At 40.2% G+C, this 24,641-nt stretch overlaps 1 protein-coding gene across 1 annotated transcript in view; it reads left to right on the forward strand.

The window, feature by feature from the left end:
- The window catches only part of LOC113076232 (protocadherin Fat 4-like), an 88,907-nt gene that overhangs the window by 59,252 nt on the left and 5,014 nt on the right, over positions 1 to 24,641 (forward strand). Inside the window, exons 7-16 of the mRNA XM_026248889.1 lie at positions 8,877 to 9,057; positions 10,885 to 11,135; positions 11,219 to 15,574; positions 16,834 to 16,938; positions 17,193 to 17,500; positions 19,427 to 19,512; positions 20,394 to 20,573; positions 20,855 to 20,979; positions 22,406 to 22,623; positions 23,743 to 24,004. Coding sequence (XP_026104674.1) covers positions 8,877 to 9,057; positions 10,885 to 11,135; positions 11,219 to 15,574; positions 16,834 to 16,938; positions 17,193 to 17,500; positions 19,427 to 19,512; positions 20,394 to 20,573; positions 20,855 to 20,979; positions 22,406 to 22,623; positions 23,743 to 24,004 — 6,072 coding nt within the window. The remainder of the gene's footprint in view (positions 1 to 8,876; positions 9,058 to 10,884; positions 11,136 to 11,218; positions 15,575 to 16,833; positions 16,939 to 17,192; positions 17,501 to 19,426; positions 19,513 to 20,393; positions 20,574 to 20,854; positions 20,980 to 22,405; positions 22,624 to 23,742; positions 24,005 to 24,641) is intronic.

The following is a 24,641-nucleotide window of genomic DNA, read 5'->3' on the forward strand; positions in this document are numbered from 1 at the left end:
ATGACTTCAGGTCTTTCTTAGGTGTTTTTGCAATGGCTTTTAATCAGCTGCTGTTTGCAGAAATTGTCTGGGTTTCGTCTTATTTTAAATATGACGTCGATGTGTTCTTGACTGTTTTCACTTTCTAAACAAGATGTCAACACACAGTTTTCAGTGTGTTTATTAGTCTCAGACAGACGTCAGCATGAGGAACCGTGGAGGTCAAATCTGAACACAACTCGAACTGGAAACCACTTACAGTCTAATTGGACCATTTTTCATTTGCTTCATTTTCAAACTTGCAGATGTGTGTTACTTAAGTGTTGATGAATCAGCCTAATGCAGTTTAGAGGTGTGTGGAAGATAAACCAGTCTCAAGGCAGCTAGTCCGTCAATTATTACACTTTTTCTGTTTTATTTTGTGAGACACTTAAAAACTGCTCTCAGATGCCACAAGAGTATTTACCATGAATGCTTTTTGTATGTAATACATATACAATCTAAAAATGTTTCATTAAATATAATGCAGATATAAATATATATCAAGCGCAAGGTTGTGGGTTCAATTCCTTGGGAACACATGATAGGTAAAAAATGATAGCTTGAATGCACTGTAAGACGCTTTGGATAAAAGTGTCTGTTAAATGCATAAATTGAAATTTCAAATTTGTGTACACACAATAAATTATACAAACAATAATACATTTATAGAGAGAGAGAGAGAGAGAAAAGAGAAGATAAGAGAAGAGACATTTTTAAATTTAGAGCAGAACGAAAAGTTTATTCAGTATCATTGTTTAATTGTTTATAAAGGTTTCTGATATGATTTGAATAGTGTACAGTATTTGGTCAGCATGATATAAAGATGACTGATTCTGATGTGTTCGGCGGAGAAGGAAGCGTTTGTCAGGCTGAAGTCTTTGTCCTTCCTGAGTCTCTCCAAACACACAGTTAATAAAGCAGTAACAGGGCAACAGATCCGCTCTCGCTCAAACATCTCATTCCCAGAGTGCACTGCAGCTTTACTGACCATCTCTCTTTCTGTTCACTGTTTAGTTTGCAGTAAATAAACTGCCCTGGATGTTCACCCTCCCATTCATCACAATCTCAACGTTTTAATAAAGCAGAACATCTTCTCCTAGCGTTTGTATTTCTCATTAGAATTAACTTCATATGAAGTCTATGCTGTGTCGTCATTATTATAATAGTTATTATTAATAGTTATTATAGTTTACTAAAACTAAAAACATAAAAAAGGTTTCATTACTTGAAGTAAACTAACTAAAATAATATATATATATATATATATATATATATATATATATATGTATATATATATATATGTATATACAATTTTATTTCAGCTGTAACTAGTTTCTAATTTCCATAAATAAGGTGTGATATTTACATAAAAAATATATATTTTACATATATATTTTATATAAATAGCAATTTATATAAAATAATAATAGCTAAGCAATAGCAATATATATATATATATATATATATATATATATATATATATACATAATAAAAATAATAGTAGTACACAACAAAACTACTAAAATATAACTAAAATGACGCTAAAATGGAAACCAAGTTAAAATATTTCTGATGTCACACTCATGCACACACTCACACATGCACACTCACACACACACTCATGCACACACTCACACACGCACACTCACACACACACTCATGCACACACTCACACACGCACACACTCACACACACACTCATGCACACACTCACACACGCACACTCACGCACACACTCATGCACACACTCACACACGCACACTCACGCACACACTCACACACACACTCATGCACACACTCACACACGCACTCATGCACACAATCTCACACGCACACTCACACTCATGCACACACTTTCACACGCACACTCACACACACACTCATGCACACACTCACACGCACACTCACACACACACTCATGCACACACTCTCACACGCACACTCACACGCACACTCACACACACACTCATGCACACACTCACACGCACACTCACACACACACTCATGCACACACTCACACACGCACACTCACACACACACTCATGCACACACTCACGCACACACTCATGCACACACTCTCACACGCACACTCACACACACACACTCATGCACACACTCTCACACGCACACTCACACACACACACTCATGCACACACTCTCACACGCACACTCACACACACACTCATGCACACACTCACACGCACACTCACACACACACTCATGCACACACTCACACGCACACTCACACACACACTCATGCACACACTCACACACGCACACTCACACACACACTCACACACGCACACTCACACACACACTCATGCACACACTCACACACGCACACTCACGCACACACTCATGCACACACTCACACACACACACTCACACACACACTCACGCACACACTCACACGCACACTCACACACACACTCATGCACACACTCTCACATGCACATTCACACACACACTCATGCACACACTCACACACACGCACACTCACACACACACTCATGCACACACTCTCATGCACGCACACTCACACACACACTCATGCACACACTCACACACACAGTCATGCACACACTCTCACACGCACACTCACACACACACTCATGCACACACTCTCACACGCACACTCACACACACACTCATGCACACACTCTCACACGCACACTCACACACACACTCATGCACACACTCTCACACGCACACTCACACACACACTCATGCACACACTCACACGCACACTCACACACACACTCACACACACACTCACACACGCACACTCACACACACACTCATGCACACACTCACACACGCACACTCACACTCACACACACACTCATGCACACACTCACACACGCACACTCACGCACACACTCATGCACACACTCACACACGCACACTCACGCACACACACACACACACACTCATGCAAACACTCTCACACGCACACTCACACACACACTCATGCACACACTCTCACACGCACACTCACACACACACTCATGCACACACTCACACACACGCACACTCACACACACACTCATGCACACACTCGCACACGCACACACACACTCATGCACACACTCTCACACGCACACTCACACACACACTCATGCACACACTCACACACTCACACACACACTCATGCACACACTCACACACACGCACACTCACACACACACTCATGCACACACTCACACACGCACACGCACACACACTCATGCACACACTCTCACACGCACACTCACACACACACTCATGCACACACTCACACACTCACACACACACTCATGCACACACTCACACACGCACACTCACACACACACTCATGCACACACGCACACTCACACACACACTCATGCACACACTCACACACCCACACTCACACACACACTCATGCACACACTCTCACACGCACACTCACACACACACTCATGCACACACTCACACACGCACACTCACACACACACTCATGCACACACTCACACACGCACACTCACACACACACTCATGCACACACTCTCACACGCACACACTCACACACACACTCACACACACACGCAGCAGGTTCAGTATAATGTGGCTCATAAGCGGCTTGCGCAGCTCCATATGTTTGTGAGTCTGTGAGCTTACAGCTGAATTAAGATGCAGCACACGCTTGAATGATTTCCAGAGAGAAGCGGGACAGATGGAGCACGTTTACACTCGTATCCAGCGCTGATCTCTGAGTGATTACAGACACAGAGTGTGAACACAGAACCAGAACCGTCACAGTCAGGTCACGCTGAACTATTCACTGAAATCAACCTTTTTTTCTTTCTGTTAATGCATATTTACAGTGATGATTTTTTAAATGATTTTTAATGGTTTTAGTTAATCATAATAACTTTCTCGAGCATGCTCTTAAAGTGAAACTCTGTGTTTCTTGGTGGATTGTGGGAGGAAAGTAACCTTCAGAAGAACACGTGGAGAGATTGAGTGTGAATCATTTATCTGTCACTGCGTCCAGTGAGGAGTTTAACATCATAGATAGATGCATGAATACTGCATTGTGTGTGTGTGTGTGTGTGTGTGTGTGTCTCTCTCACAGATACACACACACACACACACACACACCAGGCTTTCAGGTATAATCTAATCTGAAGTCAGATGAGGACAGTGCTGGAAACAAGTGAAACTGACCATGCACATTATGCCAGTTTCATTAAAAGTAATATTCTACTGTAATTTGGTTAACAAAAGAGAAAAAAATACTGGAAATAGTGGAAATTACAAGCAAATTCAATAAATTAAAAAAAGCACATCACAGTTATAAGAATTTGGGAGGAAAAGTGAGAAATTGAAATCTAATTCTAAACGTTTAAAGACATATTAAAAAAAAATGATTAAAATGTTTTACAAGAAAATGTTTTTCGGCTTCAGAATGTCACTTTTAATTCAATGTGCTACATGCCATTTGTTTGTGAAAGTAACTAGCAGTTCATCAATAACGTTCGGTGAACCCTGACCTGCACATGTTCAGCTCATGAGATTCGCTCTCTTTCATGTGTTTAATTGGATTCATCAGTTTTCCTGTAACTGCAGTAAATATGACAGAAACTGACAATCAGAGCCAAACACATCTGCAGATCTTCACACTGAGGTTTTGTGTGAAGTTTGTATTGAACAGTGAACACACACACACACACAGACACTCGACTCACGTTCAGACACACAGCTCTGTCAGGCTTACTGTAGTCATCTGCAGGCCTCCTGCTCGTAAACAGGTAATGATGTCACTTCCTGTAGTCAGAGAGGAAGTAGCTGAATCCTGGAGAACAGGAGCAGATCCTGAAACAATGTGGCTTTTAGAAGCGTGAGATATGAAATATTTAGGATTGAATGCTGTTAGACATTACTGCGCACTACCCAGATATCAAATTTAGGTTATAAAAACACTGTGGGGACATTATTTAGAAATATTTCTAAAACAGTGAAATTGAGATTATGATTACGTTGATTAAAGGTTGCAAAAACATTTACTTTTAACCAAAAAAATAAAAAATAAAACAATGATAATAAATATATATATTCGAATGTTTCCTTTTAGTATTCCAAGAACATTACAGCTTCCTTTTTTTGTCTAAATTAGAACATTATTTAAAGGTTACAAAAACGTTCCTTGGAATGTTCATCAAGTTTAAATAACATCAGAAGAACATTCCAAGTTGATCTCAAAACATTTTCTCTTAAAGTGTTCCTTAACAATATTTTCTGAACATTTGTCCTAACATTTATATTATTTTTAAAAGACCTGATAATGCTCCCTGTTGGGTAATTGTTTTTAAGGTTTGTAAAACAATAAAATTGAAGATTCCTTGAATTTTCCTTTTCTCCAAGGGTTTTTTTTTTGTTGTTGCAATATTTAAAAATGTTTAATTCTGAGAGTTTTTAAAAGTAAAACTTTCATTATTAAATGTAAACTTAACTCTTTCTCGTAAACAGTTAAAAACACATTTCGCATTCACAAAGTGATGAATTTCTTAGTAAAACTGAATGTGGAGTAGAAAAGAACAGTACTCAACCGTGCTGAGTAGAGCAGTAGAAAAATGTCAGAAAATTAGCAGTACCGTATTTTTTGGACTATAAGACGCACCTGAGTATAAGTCGCATCAGTCCAAAAATACGTCATGATGAGGAAAAAAACATATATAAGTCGCACTGGACTATAAGTTGCATATATTTAGAACCAAGAACCAAGAGAAAACATTACCGTCTCCAGCCGCGAGAGGGCGAGGAGAACTGAGCAGCACAGAGCGCCCTCTCGCGGCTGGAGACGGTAATGTTTTCTCTTGGTTCTTGTCAAATTAATTTTGATAAATAAGTCACACCTGACTATAAGTCACACGTATAGTTCGGAAAATACGGTACGTTTTTCATTAAGTTTAACATATCGGTCAAAGACATGCATAATTCAAAATACGGGTAAAACACCCGTGAATAATGATTACAGAAAAGAGTGTAGTTGATATTGAAAAGAATGAATGAACAAATAAATGAAGCATTTATATAGCACTTTATTGTTTTGCTGTAAACCTAAAGCACTTTACAATCATACAATCATAATAGATTTTTCCATATATTCCTGTCATACGTGCACAAACAGACAGTCACCACTGATAAGCTACTAACTACTAAATATTGTAGAAATGTAGTTTTCTGTGAAGTTGCTTTGCAATGATTTGTATCGTAAAAAGCGCTGTACAAATAAACTTGAATTGATTTGAGTAAGTGTTTTCGCAGTATTTATGTGTGCCACAGTTGTTTGTCACGCAGCTGGACATATTAAATCTGAGACAGACGGACAGATAGAGAGAGATTTTGATGAGCAGGAACACGGATATAATGAGAAGATCTGATCACATTAACTGCATCAGACGACTGATTAGTGATGAGTAATGGAGACCTGTCACGTTCACACACACACACACACCTGCATCTGCGTCTGTGTGTGTGTGCATCTGCGTCTGTGTGTGTATGTGTGTGTGTGTGTGTGTGTGTGTGTGTGTGTCAGCTGCGTCTGTGTGTGTGTGCATCTGCGTCTGTGTGTGCGTGTGTGTCAGCTGCGTCTGTGTGTGCGTGTGTGTGTGTGTGTCAGCTGTGTCACGCTGCTGATTCTTCCAAACACACTCCATTAATATGAGTAATCAATGCAGAGGTTTGACCGCTGCGTCTCACTACTTTTTTCCATCGTCTTGATGATAAGTGTTTTTAGACTACGTGTCTAACTTATTACTGTAAATGTTCTTCATTTTTGTAATATTTTGGTTTCTTTCACCAAAAATAGCTGTCATGTAGTTGTGCATCATTATTCATTAAAGCAGCCGAAGTTTCTGAATGCTGAAAAGGCTTTATTATGCAAATGAGCTTGATCATGTTAATGAGCTCACGTCTGTGCATTTCTTGGTTACATTTTACAGTAACATTCCTTTTTACTTAAAGTTTTATTAAATAGTATTTATTAACCTTTTTTAATTTCAAAATTTACTAATGCATTTTTAAAATTTTAAAAAGTTGTATCTTTTAATATGAAAGAATGTTTCTGAGTTACATGAACTAACAATGAAAATACTTACATAAAACTATTTATAATCTAAATTTAAAAGTTAATTTCATCATTAACTTATAACAATGCTTTTGTTCCTCTTTAAGTTATTACATGTAAGAGCATCTACTAAATGAATAAGTGTAACTGTAAATGTAATGCTTTAATGCTACCAGATACAACCTCTGATTTTAATATTTAATGCACTTACATGAGGAAACATAAATAGAGATGAATAAATGCTGTAAGAAATATATTGTTTGTTGGTTTGTTTGTTTAGTTCATGGAAGCTGATGCATTAAACAATAAATGATTCAGTGTGCCTTCATATAGATTTCAAAGATATTTAAACAAAGGCAGAAACACTAGTTAAAATGTTTTTTGTTTTGTTTTTTCATTGTGCAAAGGTTTGCATTTAAAGCTGGAAAAACGAACGTGACTAAAAAAAAAAATATATACAAATGTTCAAAATGCAGAATGTTTTCTCATAGGGTTTGGTTATAGTAAGTATTTCTAACTAGCGGTTTATAAAACAATAGAAGACAATGAAATGTCTCCATATAAATATGTGTGCAACATAACACAGGACTGTTTTGGTGTTAGACTGTGTGAGACAGCAGACGTTCTCTCTGGATCCTCTCATCAGACACGGGTCACATTGTTTCAGCTCTGAATGAGACACACACACACACACACACACACGTATCCTTGCTCAATAGATAAATGCTAATCTGACACCATGCTAATCTCATTGTCTTTGCAGTGAGGATGAGGCGATTAAAGCGTGTGCTAGCAGCTTATTAGCATGTGTTATTAGTTACACTAATCTGCTGGAGGCCTGCAGGAACAACACGCTCTGAAAAACGCCTCGGATCGCTTGCAGGCGAGGGGGAAATCTGCAGCCATTTTTCTTCTCTCTGCCTTTTGTTTTTACGAGCAGGATTTTTTGCAGCGCTGTAGAAATGCACGATGTTACCAGAGGCTGAAGTTATGCATGGAGCAAATTCATTTTAATCACGTTCATTCGCTGCGAGAGAGGGGCAGATGTTTGGTGCTTCTTGTCATCTGCTATTCATTAGCACGATCTCCTCAGACCCATCGGGCCGCTTCTCCTCACTGCGGCTTGATTTCTGCTGAAAGTGGCATTCTTTGTGCCGTGTGCCTCACTGTTTTAAACAGCAGGATTGCATCTGTACCCCTGCGACGATCCCTGTATATTTCTCAGATTCCTGAGTGTGTGAGACACGGTGGGTCAGAGATTAGCGCTGGACAGGAGCGCAGACAGATGGCACTGACTCCAGATCCGGATTTCATGAGAGAGGTTTCGGATTGAGAAGTTAATCTGCGCTGCTAGAATATCAAACCATCTGTATTTAATGAGTTAAGAGGTCCAGACTTAACTCATCAGACCTGCTGAAGCCCAGTGATTCTTAACAGTCATCATTTTAAGTCATAAAATACAGTTAATTAAGTAAAGTGTTATGAAATTTTTCATTAGGAGACATTTGTGTGGCTTTAAATCACTCATTTGTTTACATCAGTGAGTGTCAGACTATCATTCTTCCTCGTTATGATATGTTGCAACAACTTCTAACAAAGTTAGCAGCCAACTAGTGCGTAATCTATTATTTACAAGCCAATTTCACACAGTTGACACTTGGCGAGTGTTAATTTTGGACGCTGGAATTAAGTTGTAGACATGTGCAACACAGACTCATTTCTGCTTCACACACATATATGAACTTGTTTTTCTCCTGTGTTTGTAGGAACGCCATCTCTAAGCAGCTCTGGTACCGTGATGGTGCTGGTTGGTGATGTGAATGATAATATTCCATCATTCAGCTCAATGTCTTTCCACACAACTATTCCTGAAGATGCAGCCACCGGAACAGACGTCCTGTTGCTCAACAGCTCAGATGCTGATGTAGGATTCAATGGAGTGATCAGGTACGACACTAAAGACTGAAACCAACACCTACTATATAACATTCTATGCATTTTTACAAAAAACCCATTGTTATATGTTTGTCCGTGGTGGGTTTTTTTTTTTTTTGTCCTCAAACATTTAGCACCACACACACTACCTGTTTAGATCTTTGCACATTTTTCCAAAATTTCGTGTTCGGCATCCAAAAAATGTGTCATGCACAGGAACGTTGCACATGGGATCCGATACATATTACTTAATCTATTGCAAAAAAAAAGAAAGAAAAGATGAAATATTAGGTCCATCTACTGCTGAGACTGCATAGAGAGGTGCTGCAGGATTATCCCAAGTGATTCAAAGTTTACTACAGGATTTTGATGCTTTGGTAGCAATAATAGAGCCACATATTTAAAATTGAAACTGAAATTGAAACCAGCATACAATTCTGGCTTCCACTTCTTCGGTGGCTCTGAATTGTCAAAGCACCTCTGAAAATGCTTGCTATGGATGTAAAAGAAATGGACAAAATAGAATCCGATCTAAAAAAAACTTATGACGGACGAAAGTTTTGGATGCAGTGTGTAAATGTAATTGACACAACGTGAGGTCACATAAATTTTTTTACATGCAAAAATTTCGGACTCCGTTTGCAAAGACCTTAAGTCATGTATCTCTAAGGTACTCCTGCAAGAGCTCATTTGGGGGCAACATGTTCCACTTTGCTAAAAACATCCTAATGAGGATGGTAATGAAGTATGACAGACAGATCAGAGCCCAGTGGGGGGTAGCGGGACAGTGAGGGGCTTCGGTTCTTAAATCACAGAACCAACTTTATGCATCAGTGCGACATCATAGTTCTCACCGAACTGGTGTAAGGCGGACGATGCGTGACTGTGGATGATGTTGTTGTCTTTTCACCAGGGTTGTTTTTCACACTTTGTTCTGTAATTTGTGGAATTCCTGTCTCACTCTCTGAAGTTGCCATGTGTGCATGTTACTGTCAGAACAAGTTTGTGTCACAGGCCCCGAAAATGAACTTCACTGAAACTCAAAGCAACATGGGAACGGCTCAAATCAGGTGTTTTTGATCAAGGCTCATTTACTGATGCACAGCTGAGAAAACATGCTGCGGGAATTATGAAAGAACTGGAAAGATGAATAAAGAATTAATCTTCCTGCCGCCCATATGATAAGATACTTGCAGAATAAGATTCTGAATTCTTGCTTGAGAGGAATTTTTCTTGGGGCAGATGCCGACATTCTACAGACGGAAACATAGCTTTCCTGTAGTTTAATGCCAAGGTCATGGTTTGATTCCAGGCAAAGCCAGTACTGATAATATGTGTACTGACTATGCTAGTCAGTTGAGATAAATGTGACCCTGGACCACAAAACCAGTCATAAGGAAATTTGAAGTTGAGATTCATACATAATCTAAATAAGCTTTCCATTGATGTATGGTGTGTCATGATAAGACAATATTTGGCCAAGATACAACTATTTGAAAATCTGGAATCTGAGGGTGCAAATACCTCAAAATCCTGAGAAAATTGCCTTTTAAAGTTGTCTAAATGAATTCCTTAGTAATGCATATTTGCTTTTTGGTGTATTTATGGTAAAATAATAAGAATTTAATGAACGTGGTCTTAATATCCTAATTATATTAGGCATTCAAATTTTTTATCATTTTGACACATACAATGTATTGTTGGCTGTTGCTACAAAAATACCTCTGCTACTTAAGACTGGTTTTGTGGTCCAAGGTCACAACTATGTGTGGGTAGTTGACAGATAACATTATTTGGTCTCCATGCATGAATTGAACCTGTTGTGTTTGTGATTTACAGTTACAGTCTCAGTGGCGGGGACGGTCAATTCTCCATCAACCCAGCCACAGGTCTGATCATCACCAGCTCCTTGCTGGATCGAGAGGCAAGGGCGAGTTACCAGCTGCTGGTGGTGGCATCAGATGGTGGACAGCCCACACCGCTATCCAGCTCTGCCACAGTGTCTGTGGTTGTGGCCGACATCAATGATAACCCTCCACGGTTTCACCATCATCCATATGTTACACACATACCTGCTTCTACTTCCACAGGTGTGTCCTCTAATGCAGGGGTTCATGGTTTCATTGGGTTTTGGTCTGTCTGATTAGTGTCTAATCACTTCTGTTTTTTGTAGGCTCACTGGTCTTTGCGGTCACAGTAACAGATGAAGACACTGGTTCAAATGCTCAACTTCACTATTCGCTCACTGGACGCAATTCAGAAAAGTTTAGGATAGACCCCATCAGAGGTGCCATTACTGCAAATGAAAAACTCACAGGGAGTTCAGAGGTCACCTTCACGGTCCATGTAAAAGATGGAGGCACCAACCCTAAAACAGACAGCACAACTGTAACAGTTCGCTTTGTTACTGGAGGAGACTTTCCCAATATTAGAATCAAGGAGAAAGCCTTCACCTTCCCAGAAAACCAACCCACAAACACTGTTGTGACTAAGGTGACCGGATCTTCACCCAGGGCAGGTTCTTTGTCATTCTACATTGCAAACGGAAACCTGGACAATGCATTCCACATAGATCAACTTTCAGGAGAGCTGTCTATCAAAAAGCCTCTGGACTATGAGAATATTGAGAAGTACGTCTTGTGGATAGAGGCCAGAGACCAAGGCTTTCCCCCTTATTCAGCCTATGAGAAATTAGAGATCGCAGTTCTGGACGTTAACGACAACCATCCTACTTTTGAACAAGAACCTTTTCACGCTGAGATTTTAGAAAACCTCCCACCCCAACGTGTGCTGATAGTATCAGCATTTGACCAGGACAGTGGACCAAACGGGCAACTGGAATATGCCATAATTGAAGGCAACAAAGAAAACAGCTTCAGCATCAACAGGGCAACTGGTGAAATCCGCACAACACGACCACTGGATCGAGAGAAGGTCGCTCAGTATGCTTTGAGAGTAAAGGCGACAGATAGAGGCAGTCCTCCTAAAAGCACAGCAGTGAAAGTATTGATCAGTGTGCTGGATGTCAATGATAATGCTCCCAGATTCTCTAAAATCTTCAGTGCCACTGTACCTGAAAATGCACCAGTGGGCTTCACTGTGACTCAAGTAACCACCACCGATGAAGACACAGGAGCTAACGCTATAAGCCGATACTCCATCAGCGATGCAAGTCTTCCCTTCATTATCCACCCCAGCACAGGAGACATCACCATCAGTAGACCTCTGAACAGAGAGGACACAAACCACTACATTGCCAAAGTCTCAGCACACGATTCAGGATGGACTGTTAGCACAGACGTCACAATATTTGTGACAGATGTGAATGATAACACTCCGAGATTTAGCAAGCCGTCATATTACCTGGACTATCCTGAGCTGACAGAGGTCGGATCCATCGTGACTCAAGTCTCTGCCACAGATCCTGACGAGGGTTTCAATGGAAAAATATTTTACTTTATCAGATCTCAAACAGAGTACTTCCGAATCAACACCAGTTCTGGTGAGATTTTCATTAAACAGCAGCTCAGGTATCAAAACTCCAGTGGCCACAGTAACATCAATGTAAACTGTCATAGTTTCATTGTCACAGCTTCAGACCGAGGCATCAAGCCCCTCATGAGCGAAACCACAGTTATCATAAATGTAGTTGACAGCAATGATAACCCACCCAAATTTGAATCTTCCTTTTACTTTACCCCTGTCACTAAAAGTGTAAAAGTTGGCACCAGACTCCTCAAAGTCACAGCCCATGATCACATGGACTTTGGCCTGAACTCTGAAATAGAGTATGCAGTATCTGGAGGCAACAGTTCCAGCAAGTTCCGCTTGGATAAACAAACTGGATTGGTCACAGTTGCGTCCTCACTCACAGCAGACACAAATAAAGTTTACCTGCTTGAAATAACAGCAAGTGACAGAGGGAACCCACCTCTGTCCGCTAAGACAACAGTCAAAATAGCTGTTACAGAAGAGAACCATCATACTCCAGAGTTTTCACAGAACCAAGTAACAGTCACTGTGTCTGAAGGTCTGACTGTCGGCACAGCCATCCGCACACTTTCAGCACGAGATAAGGACAAGGACAAACAAATGAATGGCCTGGTTGTGTACAACATCTCCTCAGGTAATGACGATGGCTTGTTTTCAATTCACAGTCAAACGGGCGTTTTATCCCTAGCAAAGCTGCTGGATTATGAGACAAAGCAGAAGCATGAACTCAGAGTTTCTGCAACAGATGGAGGGTGGATTGCCAAGACAAGCTATGTTACAGTTAATGTCCTAGTGACTGATGTAAATGATAACCCTCCTGTGTTCGACCCCGTGGAGTACTTTCCAGTCGTGCAGGAAAATGTCCCCAGTGGCACCACTGTGGTAAAAATGAATGCAACTGATAAAGACTCGGGGCCAAATGCCCTGATGGCATACATCATTCAGTCATCAGACAGTGACTTGTTCATAATTGATCCCAACACAGGAATCATCACCACACAAGGTTTCCTAGACTATGAAGCTAAACAGGTGTATCACCTGACCGTCAAAGCCTTTAATGTTCCAGATGAAGAACGTTGCAGCTTTGCAAATGTTAATATTCAGCTAAAAGGTGCTAATGAATATGTCCCTCGTTTTGTGTCAAAGCAGTACTACTTTGAGGTTTCAGAGGCAGCACCTAAAGGCACAGTCATTGGAGAGGTGTTTGCGAGCGACAGAGACTTGGGAGAAGATGGCAAAGTGTATTACTTGATTTTTGGAAGAAGCAGAAAAAGGGGTTTTAACATTAATAAAAAGACAGGTCAAATCTATGTCTCAGGACTGCTTGACCGTGAAAAAGAAGAAAAGATTTCTCTTAAAGTCTTAGCTAAGAATTCAGGAAGCATAAGAGGGGCAGATATTGATGAGGTGCTTGTGAACATCACAATTCTGGATGCCAACGATCCCCCTGTATTCACCCAGGAGCTCTATGATGTTCAGGTGAATGAGGGACTATCCCCTGGAAGTCTGGTTACATTTGTCAGTGCTGAGGATTCAGATTCTGTCCCTAGCTGGAGCAGATTCACCTATGCCATCACTGCCAACTATGAAAAAGGTACCTTCACCATCAACCCTCAGACAGGACAGGTGTCTGTGGCTTCAGAACTGGACCGGGAAACTGTCCCTGTGTACAACCTCACTGTCCTAGCAGTTGACTCTGGTTCTCCAGCTGCCACTGGCAGTGCCATTTTAATTGTGACCCTGGAGGATATTAATGATAATGGACCAACTTTGGAGACTAAAAGTGGGGAAGTGATGGAGAACCAGAGAGCAGGAACATCCGTGATGACGCTCAGTTCAAGTGATCCAGATCTTGCACCAAATCAAGGACCATTCTCCTATAGCCTCGTTAGCACTGGAGAAGCATCCAGCTACTTCACACTCAGTCCAACTGGAGAGCTGACCACCAGCAGAGAGATAGACCGAGAGAAGATAAGTGATTTCTACCTCCCTGTGATAATCAAAGACTCTGGTATTCCTCAGATGTCCTCGACAGGAACTGTCCACATCAAAGTCAATGATCAGAATGATAATCCCTCAGAGTCTCGCTCCGCAGAAATCTATGTGCATTATTTTGGAAATATGTTCCCTGGAGGATCACTGGGGGTGGTAAAGCCACAGGATCCAGATATACAAGACACATTCCACTGTTCTCTGACTCCACCAGCGGCTGTCCTCTTCAGCATTCCCACAGGAACCTGTGACCTCCGCTCAAACAGTCGCTCCACAGATGGCACATTTGATTTATCGGTGCGTAGCAGCGATGGTGTCCACGACGCTGTCAACAGCCATGTCCGTGTTTTCTTTATTGGATTCAGTAATGCCACAGTGGAAAACAGCATCCTGATACGAGTTGTCTCCCAAAGCACCAGCGACTTCCTTACTAATCACTACCTCAGTTTCCTGCGCATCGCCAATTCACAGCTAGCTGGCTTGGGCACTGGAGTCCAGATCTATGGGGTATTTGAACTAAACAACAGCACTTTCCTGATGGCAGCTGTAAAGCGGGGTCACGGGCAGTATGTCAATCCGAGTGGAGTCGCCACTTTCTTCCAGAGCATCAAAGAGATTCTGCACAGACAAAATGGTGTTAAGATTGACTCTGTGGACTATGATCCCTGCTCCCACAATCCGTGTCAAAATGGGGGGAGCTGCAAGAGGCGGCTGGGTGTTGGTCCAGACATGAAGAAGGAGGAGAGTGTCCCGGTCATCCTCGTCTCAAATCGCCCCCTACAGCCATACGCTTGTAACTGCAGGCCAGGTTATGCCGGTGCCCTCTGCGAGACTGACATCGATGAGTGCCAGCCGACACCTTGCCACAATGGAGGAACTTGTCAAAACCTGGTCGGTGGATTCTCTTGCTCCTGTCCAGACGGTTTCACTGGGATGGCTTGTGAGAGGGACATCAATGAGTGCCTTTCGAACCCCTGCCAGAATGGGGCACTATGCCAGAATTACCCCGGGGGCTTTAACTGCCTGTGCAAATCTGGATTTGCAGGTACTTTTCACCAGTAACACAACAACAGATGTTAGAAAAGGTGCATAAATGCAGCTTGCACACACGTTTGTTATCATTTTAGGCCAAGAAAAATATTTGCTTCTAAGTAATTGGAGGGGTGTTGTAACCCAAGCATACAGTGGCCGTTGCCAAAAGCAGTTTGCTGTTAGGGTCACAGACTGGGAGGTATCAGCTGTGATGCAGATCAACTTGTCATGTTTACTGTAATGAAAGTAGATGATAAGATTTTCACCCTAATAAGGACACGGCCATAAACCACCTTCAGATTTCACCTGTGCTGTGCAGTTACACTGCTTGTACACTCTAAAGAGGTCTCTGAGTTTAAGGACCATCTGGCTTTGTTGGGTCCACTTTAAGACATTTTGAGTCATAGAAACAAATTGTATTAGAGTTTGGGTTAGGGGTTTTAAATGCAGGGATAATTTGTAAAGCTAGCTAGCTCAAGCCATTTCAGAGTTTTTAAAATCAGTAATGATGACATAATTATAGTGACTGTAAAATCAGTTGGTGAATGCGAGTATAGATCTGTCTGTAATGTTTTCCTTTGAATAAGCATGTGTGACAGCCTTAGCTTGAATCTGCTCTGTTTGGGCAGGTGTTGGCTGTAGCTTTTGGACATTGTTTTCAAAATGGAGCCGAAACAGACGTTTTATTTCAGGCTCTGAGTCATCACAGTTCTTTTTTAATTCTGATCATAACAAATGATTGCAGTGTGTTCACATCGGAGGCCCCAGATAAATGGGGCTGCTAGAGAATTACACCTATTGACTTACAGTAGTGTGCATGCACTCCAGCTGAACCCCACACTTCCTGTTTTGCTAGCAGTGATTGAGTTTTCGTTCTTCATGCCATTTGTTTTAGAGAGCTACATACAGGGAGCAGAAAAGTAAAGAACTCAACTTAAGTTTATGGTTGATCATTTGTATGTCCAGTCATTCTTTTTTGTCATAGTCTTCAGCGTATATGTGTGTTTTATATCAGCACCTCTTTAATGGGTCTCCCAGAACCAGTGCAGCTGATGCACCTTCATGACAGACTTTCACCTTCTCTTTCTTAGAAACGTGGGACCGTTTACAAGGTGTAAGACTTCGAGCTGTTTGTATTAGAAAGATAAAGTGCTCCAGAGATGTGACAGAAAAAGAAAACACAGGGAATTCTGGGAGCCCCATGTGAGAACAGTCATTTTTGTGTGTCATGCTCACCTCATTGTTTTCATTGGTGTTGTTTCGTGAATTCAGGGAAAGCCTGTGAGACCATCATCAATTACTGTGAGTGTAACCCCTGTTTTAATGGGGGTTCCTGCCAGAACCGGGTGGAAAGCTATTACTGTCACTGTCCTTTTGGTAAGTCATCATTTCAGCCCCTGGACCAGTTTAAGGTCCTCCAACTGCTGCTATTAATTCTGGACTGTGTGTGAGACTGTAATGCAGAAACAAATGTGTTGTAGATTACAGAAAATGTGAATTTGTCCGTTGACACACAATGTGGTAAATGTTCAACCATATTTTTTTGCGTGTTGTACCATGGATGTCATGAATTATTCACTGCATGAAATTCTTACGCCACCGACAAGCAATAAATTACTCTTGCTCTGCAGGTGTGTTTGGAAAGCACTGTGAACTGAACAGCTACGGATTTGAGGAGCTGTCCTTCATGGAGTTCCCCAGCCTCGACCCCAACAACAACTACATCTACATCAAGTTTGCCACGTTGAAGGAAAACGCCCTGCTCTTGTACAATCATGACAACCAGACCGGCGACAAGGCAGAGTTCCTGGCCCTCGAGATCTTAGAGGGCAGAATGAGGTTCTCGTTTAACTTGGGGAGCGGCACTTACAAGCTCATGACCACCATCAGGATCTCAGATGGACAGTTCCACACGGTCATCGCCAGGAGGGCAGGAATGGTGAGTACTTTTGATCCGTCTACTAATCTGTCTGAAAGCAACCTTTAGATTGGTTAAGAAGATGTTTTACTCTGTTCTCGTAGGTTTTGTTCAAATTAAAGTGTCTGTTGGTTGTGTGTTCTTTTACCGAGTTTATCTCTAAACTCTCCTGGAGTTGTAGCATTAAATCTCTCTGTAAATGGCTTGTAAAAACACTTCAGCACGGCATTACTGCAACACCTCAGCTTTGTGTGATCCAACTAATGTTCCCTGAAAAATGGTCTGAAAGTCTGTTGTAGGCCTCACTGAAGGTTTGAGAGTAGAGCCGTGTGTCATGAGAACCCAGCCCCTGCGGTGCAATAAAGAGAACCCGATCTGTGTGTTTGGAGAAGCGGATGTGGGTCACTTCGTTGGTTCTGTAGGGCCATTTTCTTTTTTTCTTCCTTTTCTTTCTAGACGTGAGCTTGAGCAGATGTTAAAGTCATACATGGCCCCTTGTTTTCCCCTGTGGAGAGAGCTGAACTCTGACAGTCAAGGGTACTTTTGTTTAGTTTAGATGTCCAAGTTTACCCCACAGCCAGATGCGTTGGATTTTGGCACGCTGTCTCAAGCTCATGGTTTTTTTGTTTACAGGAGAGTTGGAGTTTATCGAGAACTGGTCTACGGCCACGTTTTTGCTCTTCACTTGTTTCTGCGTTGTGTGTTGCAACTTAGATGGTTGATGGATTATAAATAGAAAATTAGAAATCAGCTCGCACACCCACATGCAGCATGTGTTTCCAAACACCGTCCAAAAAAAGCAGCTCAAAGCCAAATCTATTTAATACAGACTCTGAAAATGCTCTTTGATCCCAACTGGGTCCAGTTTCAGATTTTCAGACCAATGCAGTTTAGTCGTGCACTGGATGCACACTACAACATTCATGCAACAGTTAACATCAATCTTTTTGAGTTATGACAACATATGAAATGATGCTCAACCTGTAATCTACATGTTGTAGGAAATGTTTTTTTTTTGTTTGTTTTTTTTTTTACCTTAAAATAACATTCTAATCACAATCACGAAAACCATCAATCAAGAAAACTGGGCATTTCAACATTTTAGAAACATGCTCCCACAATGCTTTTAGAACCTAAATGTGTTACCTGTGTTGAAATCTGCTGCCTAAGTATCAAGACAATTTAATTAAGTTCTGCTGCATATAACTGCTTTAGAGACTTGTTTCTGAAAGCAAATGTTTCCTCTGCTAGAAATGCTTTGAAACGTTGTGTGACTCCTGGAAAAAGGAGCACGCTGTGGTCTGGTTTAGTCTTTTTGAAGTGCAGGGAGGCATTAATGCGATGACCAGACGCTCGAGCCACGCAGGAAGTCGTCTGTATCAGCACTTAGCACAGATCCAGCAGACAAACACGTCTTGTTTCCATTGTTAGTGTAGGATTTTCTATTTTTAGGCAGAAATTCCTCTTTTACGGAAGTGAAGTGTCTGTGTTATTTGTAAGTTGAGGTCGTGCTGTTGTCTGATGTCAGTCCTGCTTCCCAGTGTCTCTGTACTCTTTGTACCTCCTCCTCTGAGATGTTTTTCTCCCAAATGTCTGCACGGGACTCATAAAGCACTGTGAGGACAGCACAGATCACTGTAGAATGTCTTGCGGTAATTTATTCACCAGCATCTGGGTGTCGTTTTTTTCCGTGTAGTATTCTGTAGGCTCAACAAAATACTCAGACTTGACAAATTCATACAGGTCATTTTATTTATGTTATTTAAAGCACAAATACATTCCAAGATGTTTTCATTTTGATTTTAAAATGCAAATGGACTTCTGAGATTGTTATTCCGAGATGCAAAAGTAAAATACGGTAAAATAAAGACAGAGTTTCATTAGAGACGGTTAGTCAGCTGCACACAAGCATCATGTTGACCTGTTTGTCTGTCTGCTGTGTTAAAGGCTGCGTCTCTCACTGTGGACCTGTGTGGAGAGGAACAGGAACCGGGATACTGTGCCGTCAGCAATGTGGCCGTTCATACTGACTGGTGAGAAACACTCATTTACAGTCATTACAGCATCTCTTTATTACTGTATGTCCCAGTATAAAGAGCAACAGTGAGCACTTGCCAAGTGGCCTGGGTTTTGAAGGGATTATCACCATTCATTTTCACCACAGAGTATGAGATACAAACTTTGGCTATATAAAGTGTTCCTCTAGCTCAAGTGGTAGAGCATTGCAGTAACAAGCGCAATGTTGGGGGTTTGAATCCCCGGGAACACATGTTTGTAGAAAATTGTTAGTCTGAATGCAATGTAAGTCGCTTTGGATAAAAGCGTCTGCTAAATACATAAATGTAAAGTAAAAATGTTTGAAATGAGTTTTTCATTATAATTTTTTTTTATTAAAATCTATTATTTGTAGATGATTGGTAGATCTTGCTTTGTGAGTCTGAGATTATTCATAATATTGCAAACTTTGATTTAAAAAAATATATATATATATATATTTTTTTTTAGATATTGTAATTCAAAAAGATTAAATACATAAAATATTATTGAATATGTATATAATTCCTCACTGATAATATGATTATTTTATTAAAATGTTAAATTATTGGTAGATGTTTGGCAGATCTCAAAATAATGGGTAGTTGTTTAATTGGAAATCTAAAACATAAAAAAAAAATGAACTAAAAAAAAAAAACTAAATTTAAGAAATATCTGCTAACGGGGTCAGAAAAAGAATCTTAATTCAAAGGGAAAACAATATGATTTTTCAGATCCCATTGACTGGTAATTTTTCTTCTACTTATCACTTAATGCTTAGTCTGTCTTGAAAGATTTATTGTTACTGAAGAAAGTGAATTTCTCTCCTGGAAGCCGAGTGTGGCACTGATATGTCTAAATGCGGTGTCTCGTCTTTCAGGATTCTGGATGTCCAGCCGAACCGTCTGTCTGTTGGGGGCGTTCGCTCGATTGAAGCCCTCCTGCATCGTCGAGGTCAGGTGGCCACGCATGACTTTGTGGGGTGCATCATGGAGTTTGCTGTCAATGGACGTCCGCTGGAACCGTCTCAAGCTCTGGCTTCGCATGGCATCCTGGACAGGTCTGTCACCAAACACACAAGCACAAACCACAGCTCATTCGGCTCGGCTCTCTGGACGTCTCTCAGGGAGGGCAGAATGAGAGCTCCAGCTGATCCCAGTCTTATTTTTGATGGCTGTGTGAATTTTCTGGAGCAGCTTGAATAGTGTTGATTTTATTTCAGGTGACTGATGATTTGAAATGAATGCAGCTCTTTTGCATCTATGCTAATGTTGGAGTCATGGACTCTTGTGTTGCTGTGATGTTCCCCGCTGAAGGTTTTTGTGTGTCTTCCGTCCACAGATGTCCCAGGTTAGAGGGTGTGTGTGTCGCCGAGCCCTGCAGACACGGTGGGACGTGTCTGGACATGTGGTCATCGCAGCAGTGCCAGTGTATGGAGGGTTTCACTGGACACACCTGTGAGAAATGTGAGTTTTTGCGATCTGGAGTGATTGAGTTCTCAAAAGTCCTGGGAACCAATTTTCTTTGTGTGTTTTACGGCCTTATTCAAGTGATTTAACATTTTTCGTTTTTCACTAACCATTCATACAAATGTTTTTCCCAAAAACACAATCATGTACATACATACTGCTCACATATTATTATTATTATAGCTCAGTTTGTGCTGATTACAGTGAGATTAGACTTTAGCCATTCATATGTTTATAAGTAACTGAAACAATTGACAAAACTTCTCCAGGCCCCAAAAATACCCTCAGAGGGTTATCTAATATTTTATTAACTATTTTAAATTCATGCTTTGGTCAATTATGAGATTTTGGGTTATGTCTTCGACTGTTGAAAAGGAAACAGACAAAATACACATTTAAGTGTTTATTATATTGCACCTAATAATACTAATTAATCCGTCATTTCAACATTTACAGTTTTATTCCTATCTATGTTTTTTTTCCATTTTCACTGATTTATAGAACATTTTACTCCAAAAAACATGGTAAAAAGAGTTTTTATCTCCACTTCTGCAGCTCATACATATATCAAATCTTAGAGTTTTATTCCTTTCTATATTCCAAACGTCTTTAGTGAGGGGTTTGTTTGTATTTCATTCACACTGATTTATACAACATTTTATTTCTCAAAGAAAAGTTGAGAGTGTATTTTTCCGTCTGTTGATAGTTTTTTTCTGATTTATGGTGTTATAAAAAGAGAAATCTAAAATCTCCTCAGTAAAAAACTTTTAACTCTAATATTTCAACAGAATCAAACACATTTTTAACCTGGCTATATCCACATTTCTGTTCTGGAAATTTACAAAAATGAGTGCATATTTAATTTGGATAATGCATCCATTAGCATATTTAAAAATAACATATCAGAAAACTTGCAATATATAGATATATATATATATATATTTTTTTTTTTTTATTTGCTGTGATTTTACCTTGAAATCACAATTTTACCGTATTCACCTGTAGTATCAGTAATACTTTGAAAAGCATGACTCCAAAACATAAACAGTGTGAATATGCACTTAATGCCTTGCTACGTGTACTTTAAGCTAACTGTGACTTGTCATAGCATAGCACTTAGCACTAAGTCGCTTTGAATAAAAGCATCTGCTAAATTACTAAATATAAATGTAATTGAAAAATAATTTTCCAATTGGCAGAGAGACAAAAAAGGCATGAGATGAGAATAAACCTGTCAAAAGCATGTTGTTTGGTTTCTATATGTGCTGCTGAAATCACATTGCTCCAGAATCCCAGTCAACGTAACAGTGTGTTTAATGTCAGATATTTCATGTAAGAGTAATGAATTGTCACTTTCATCACATCACAATGTGCAAAAAGATCCTTGATGGAGTTTAAACTAGAGTGTGTGTGCTTTTCTCAGACATCACTGCAGACACAGCTCTGTCTCTGGACGGTTCGGGTCGTTTGGACTATGGTTTGAGTCAGACTCGCAAGAGAGATGTGTTGTTGGCACGAGCGCTGCAGGACCCCGGCCGACCCGTCCCAGAATACAGCAGCCTGGAGCTGAAGTTCCGCACTCGCAGTGGCTCGGGAACGCTGCTGCACGCACAGGAGAGCTCCAACTACACCACCATCAGGGTAAGAGTGCTCCGGGCTCACGGCCAGCCGGCTGAACTCACTCCTCCTCGTTCTCCGTCCACTGCAGCTGCTGACCACTAGTGAGGCCATAGAGAGCTACTACTCAAAACCACACAGACACAGAGACACAACCACATTCACAGCGGCGCACAACTCGGATTTGTTCTTCGTTCAAGACGGATTTTACATTTCCAGATTTTTTAGCTCTGTAAATCATTTTCCTTCTACACTACAGTTCTTTTCTGTCGCCCCCTTCTTTTTCAAAACAATTTAAAAATTAATTTTGTATAGCTCTGTTACAAAATATAGTGAAGTGTAGTATTACTTAGTCATATGAATTTAATTAATATGTAAAAGCTATCATAAATGCACTTCAGATGAACTATTATTATTATTTGGTATTATAGTATGTTTGTTTAATAAGCTTTTATTTTTGTATATTTAGTTTTCAATAATAATACATTTAGTTTGGTTAGTGTTTTGTAATTTTTTATTTATTTCTATTATTATTTATTATTATTATTTATTTTATTTAATTTTTTACTTTAAACTTAAAGTTAAAACTTAACTGAAATGATTAAGTTGAAGTAAATAAAGTTTAAGTTTAGTTTAGGTGCTAAAGATTTTTATTTGTGCTTTTGTCATTTGTTCTTTTTTTATATTTCTATTTAAATTGAATTTATTTTTCAGTTTTAGTAATTTTAGAGCTCCCTTCAGTCAGATGCCAGGGAAGCATTTTTAAGTTTAGGTTCAGATTTTATTTTTTTTAGTTTTTTCATCAAATATTTAATTTCAGCTAAATTTCAGTTAACGAACATGTTTTAGTGGTTTAAGTTTACAATAACAAAACTGCTTACTAAGATCGCTTTTTTTATTTTGTCAAAAAAGTAAGTATCACATGTGTCCTTTACTAAAAAGGCAATCCCAGAATGCACCTGGGGGAAAACCAAACCAGCAGAAAAATCTAAATACATAAAAATTCTATTTCAGTAAATTTCAGTAAATTTCATTTTCTGTCTAATTAAGCTGATTGTCTCTGATATGAGGTGCACCCGTCGTACGATAGATTAAATCCTGCTACTAAATGACATGCATTGCTCTTCTCTCTCTGTGTCTCAGCTGAAGAACGGTCTGCTGCAGTACGTGTCTGACGCCGGTGTCGCTGGTAAGGTGGAGAGGATTGTGGGAGATGTTGTTCTGTCCGACGGTCAATGGCACACACTCCTGCTTCAGAGAAACGGATCATCCACCGTTCTGCGGATCGACGAGTCCAGCTCGAAAGTCATTCTGCACAATACACAGGACTTTGGAGGGATCGATGTCCACACACTGTCTCTCGGGGGCGTCCCAGCCCGACCAACACAACAGAAACCCATCCCAGGTCAGTTCCCATTCTGTAAAACCTCATATAATGATGGCTAGAAGTATCATTATAAAGCAAGACTGCATTGCAAACATCCCAGTGACATTTGTACTATACGCCTCTGTATATGTAAATATTTTAATCACCAGAAATGACACTGACATTGCATGTTAATTTTGAACGTAACTATTTTGGCAATGAGAAATGCCTGACTCACAGTCAATGGATACGTCATATTTGGCTCACTCACTCATATTTTCTGCCCCAATCAAAACTTGGGAATGTTTTTCCTCTACGAGTTAAAGTGACAGGAGAAAGTTCAGAGAAAGTGTGCGTGTTTTGTGCTAACTAGGTTAGACAGCAGACTGCCAACAGGAAATAATGTCTGAACTTTCCACAGAGCTGAAGTATTGTCCATTAAAAACAGACACTTGTAGACACTTCATACTAGAGCTTTCACAAAGAGAAAAGACTATTTTTTTATATATATTTTCTATTTTCTTACGTATCATTCTCAGATGTGTAACTAACTATGTTTCTCCTGAAAAATAAAACAAGTTGACATTTAAATGAAACCTTACTGAGAAACCTCTGAGCAAAAAGATCACCAGCTGATGTTCATATATGGTCAGATTGAGCTGTTGGGTTGTAACCC

The sequence above is a fragment of the Carassius auratus genome, unplaced genomic scaffold, assembly GCF_003368295.1.
Source record: "Carassius auratus strain Wakin unplaced genomic scaffold, ASM336829v1 scaf_tig00019339, whole genome shotgun sequence".
Taxonomy (NCBI): domain Eukaryota; kingdom Metazoa; phylum Chordata; class Actinopteri; order Cypriniformes; family Cyprinidae; genus Carassius; species Carassius auratus.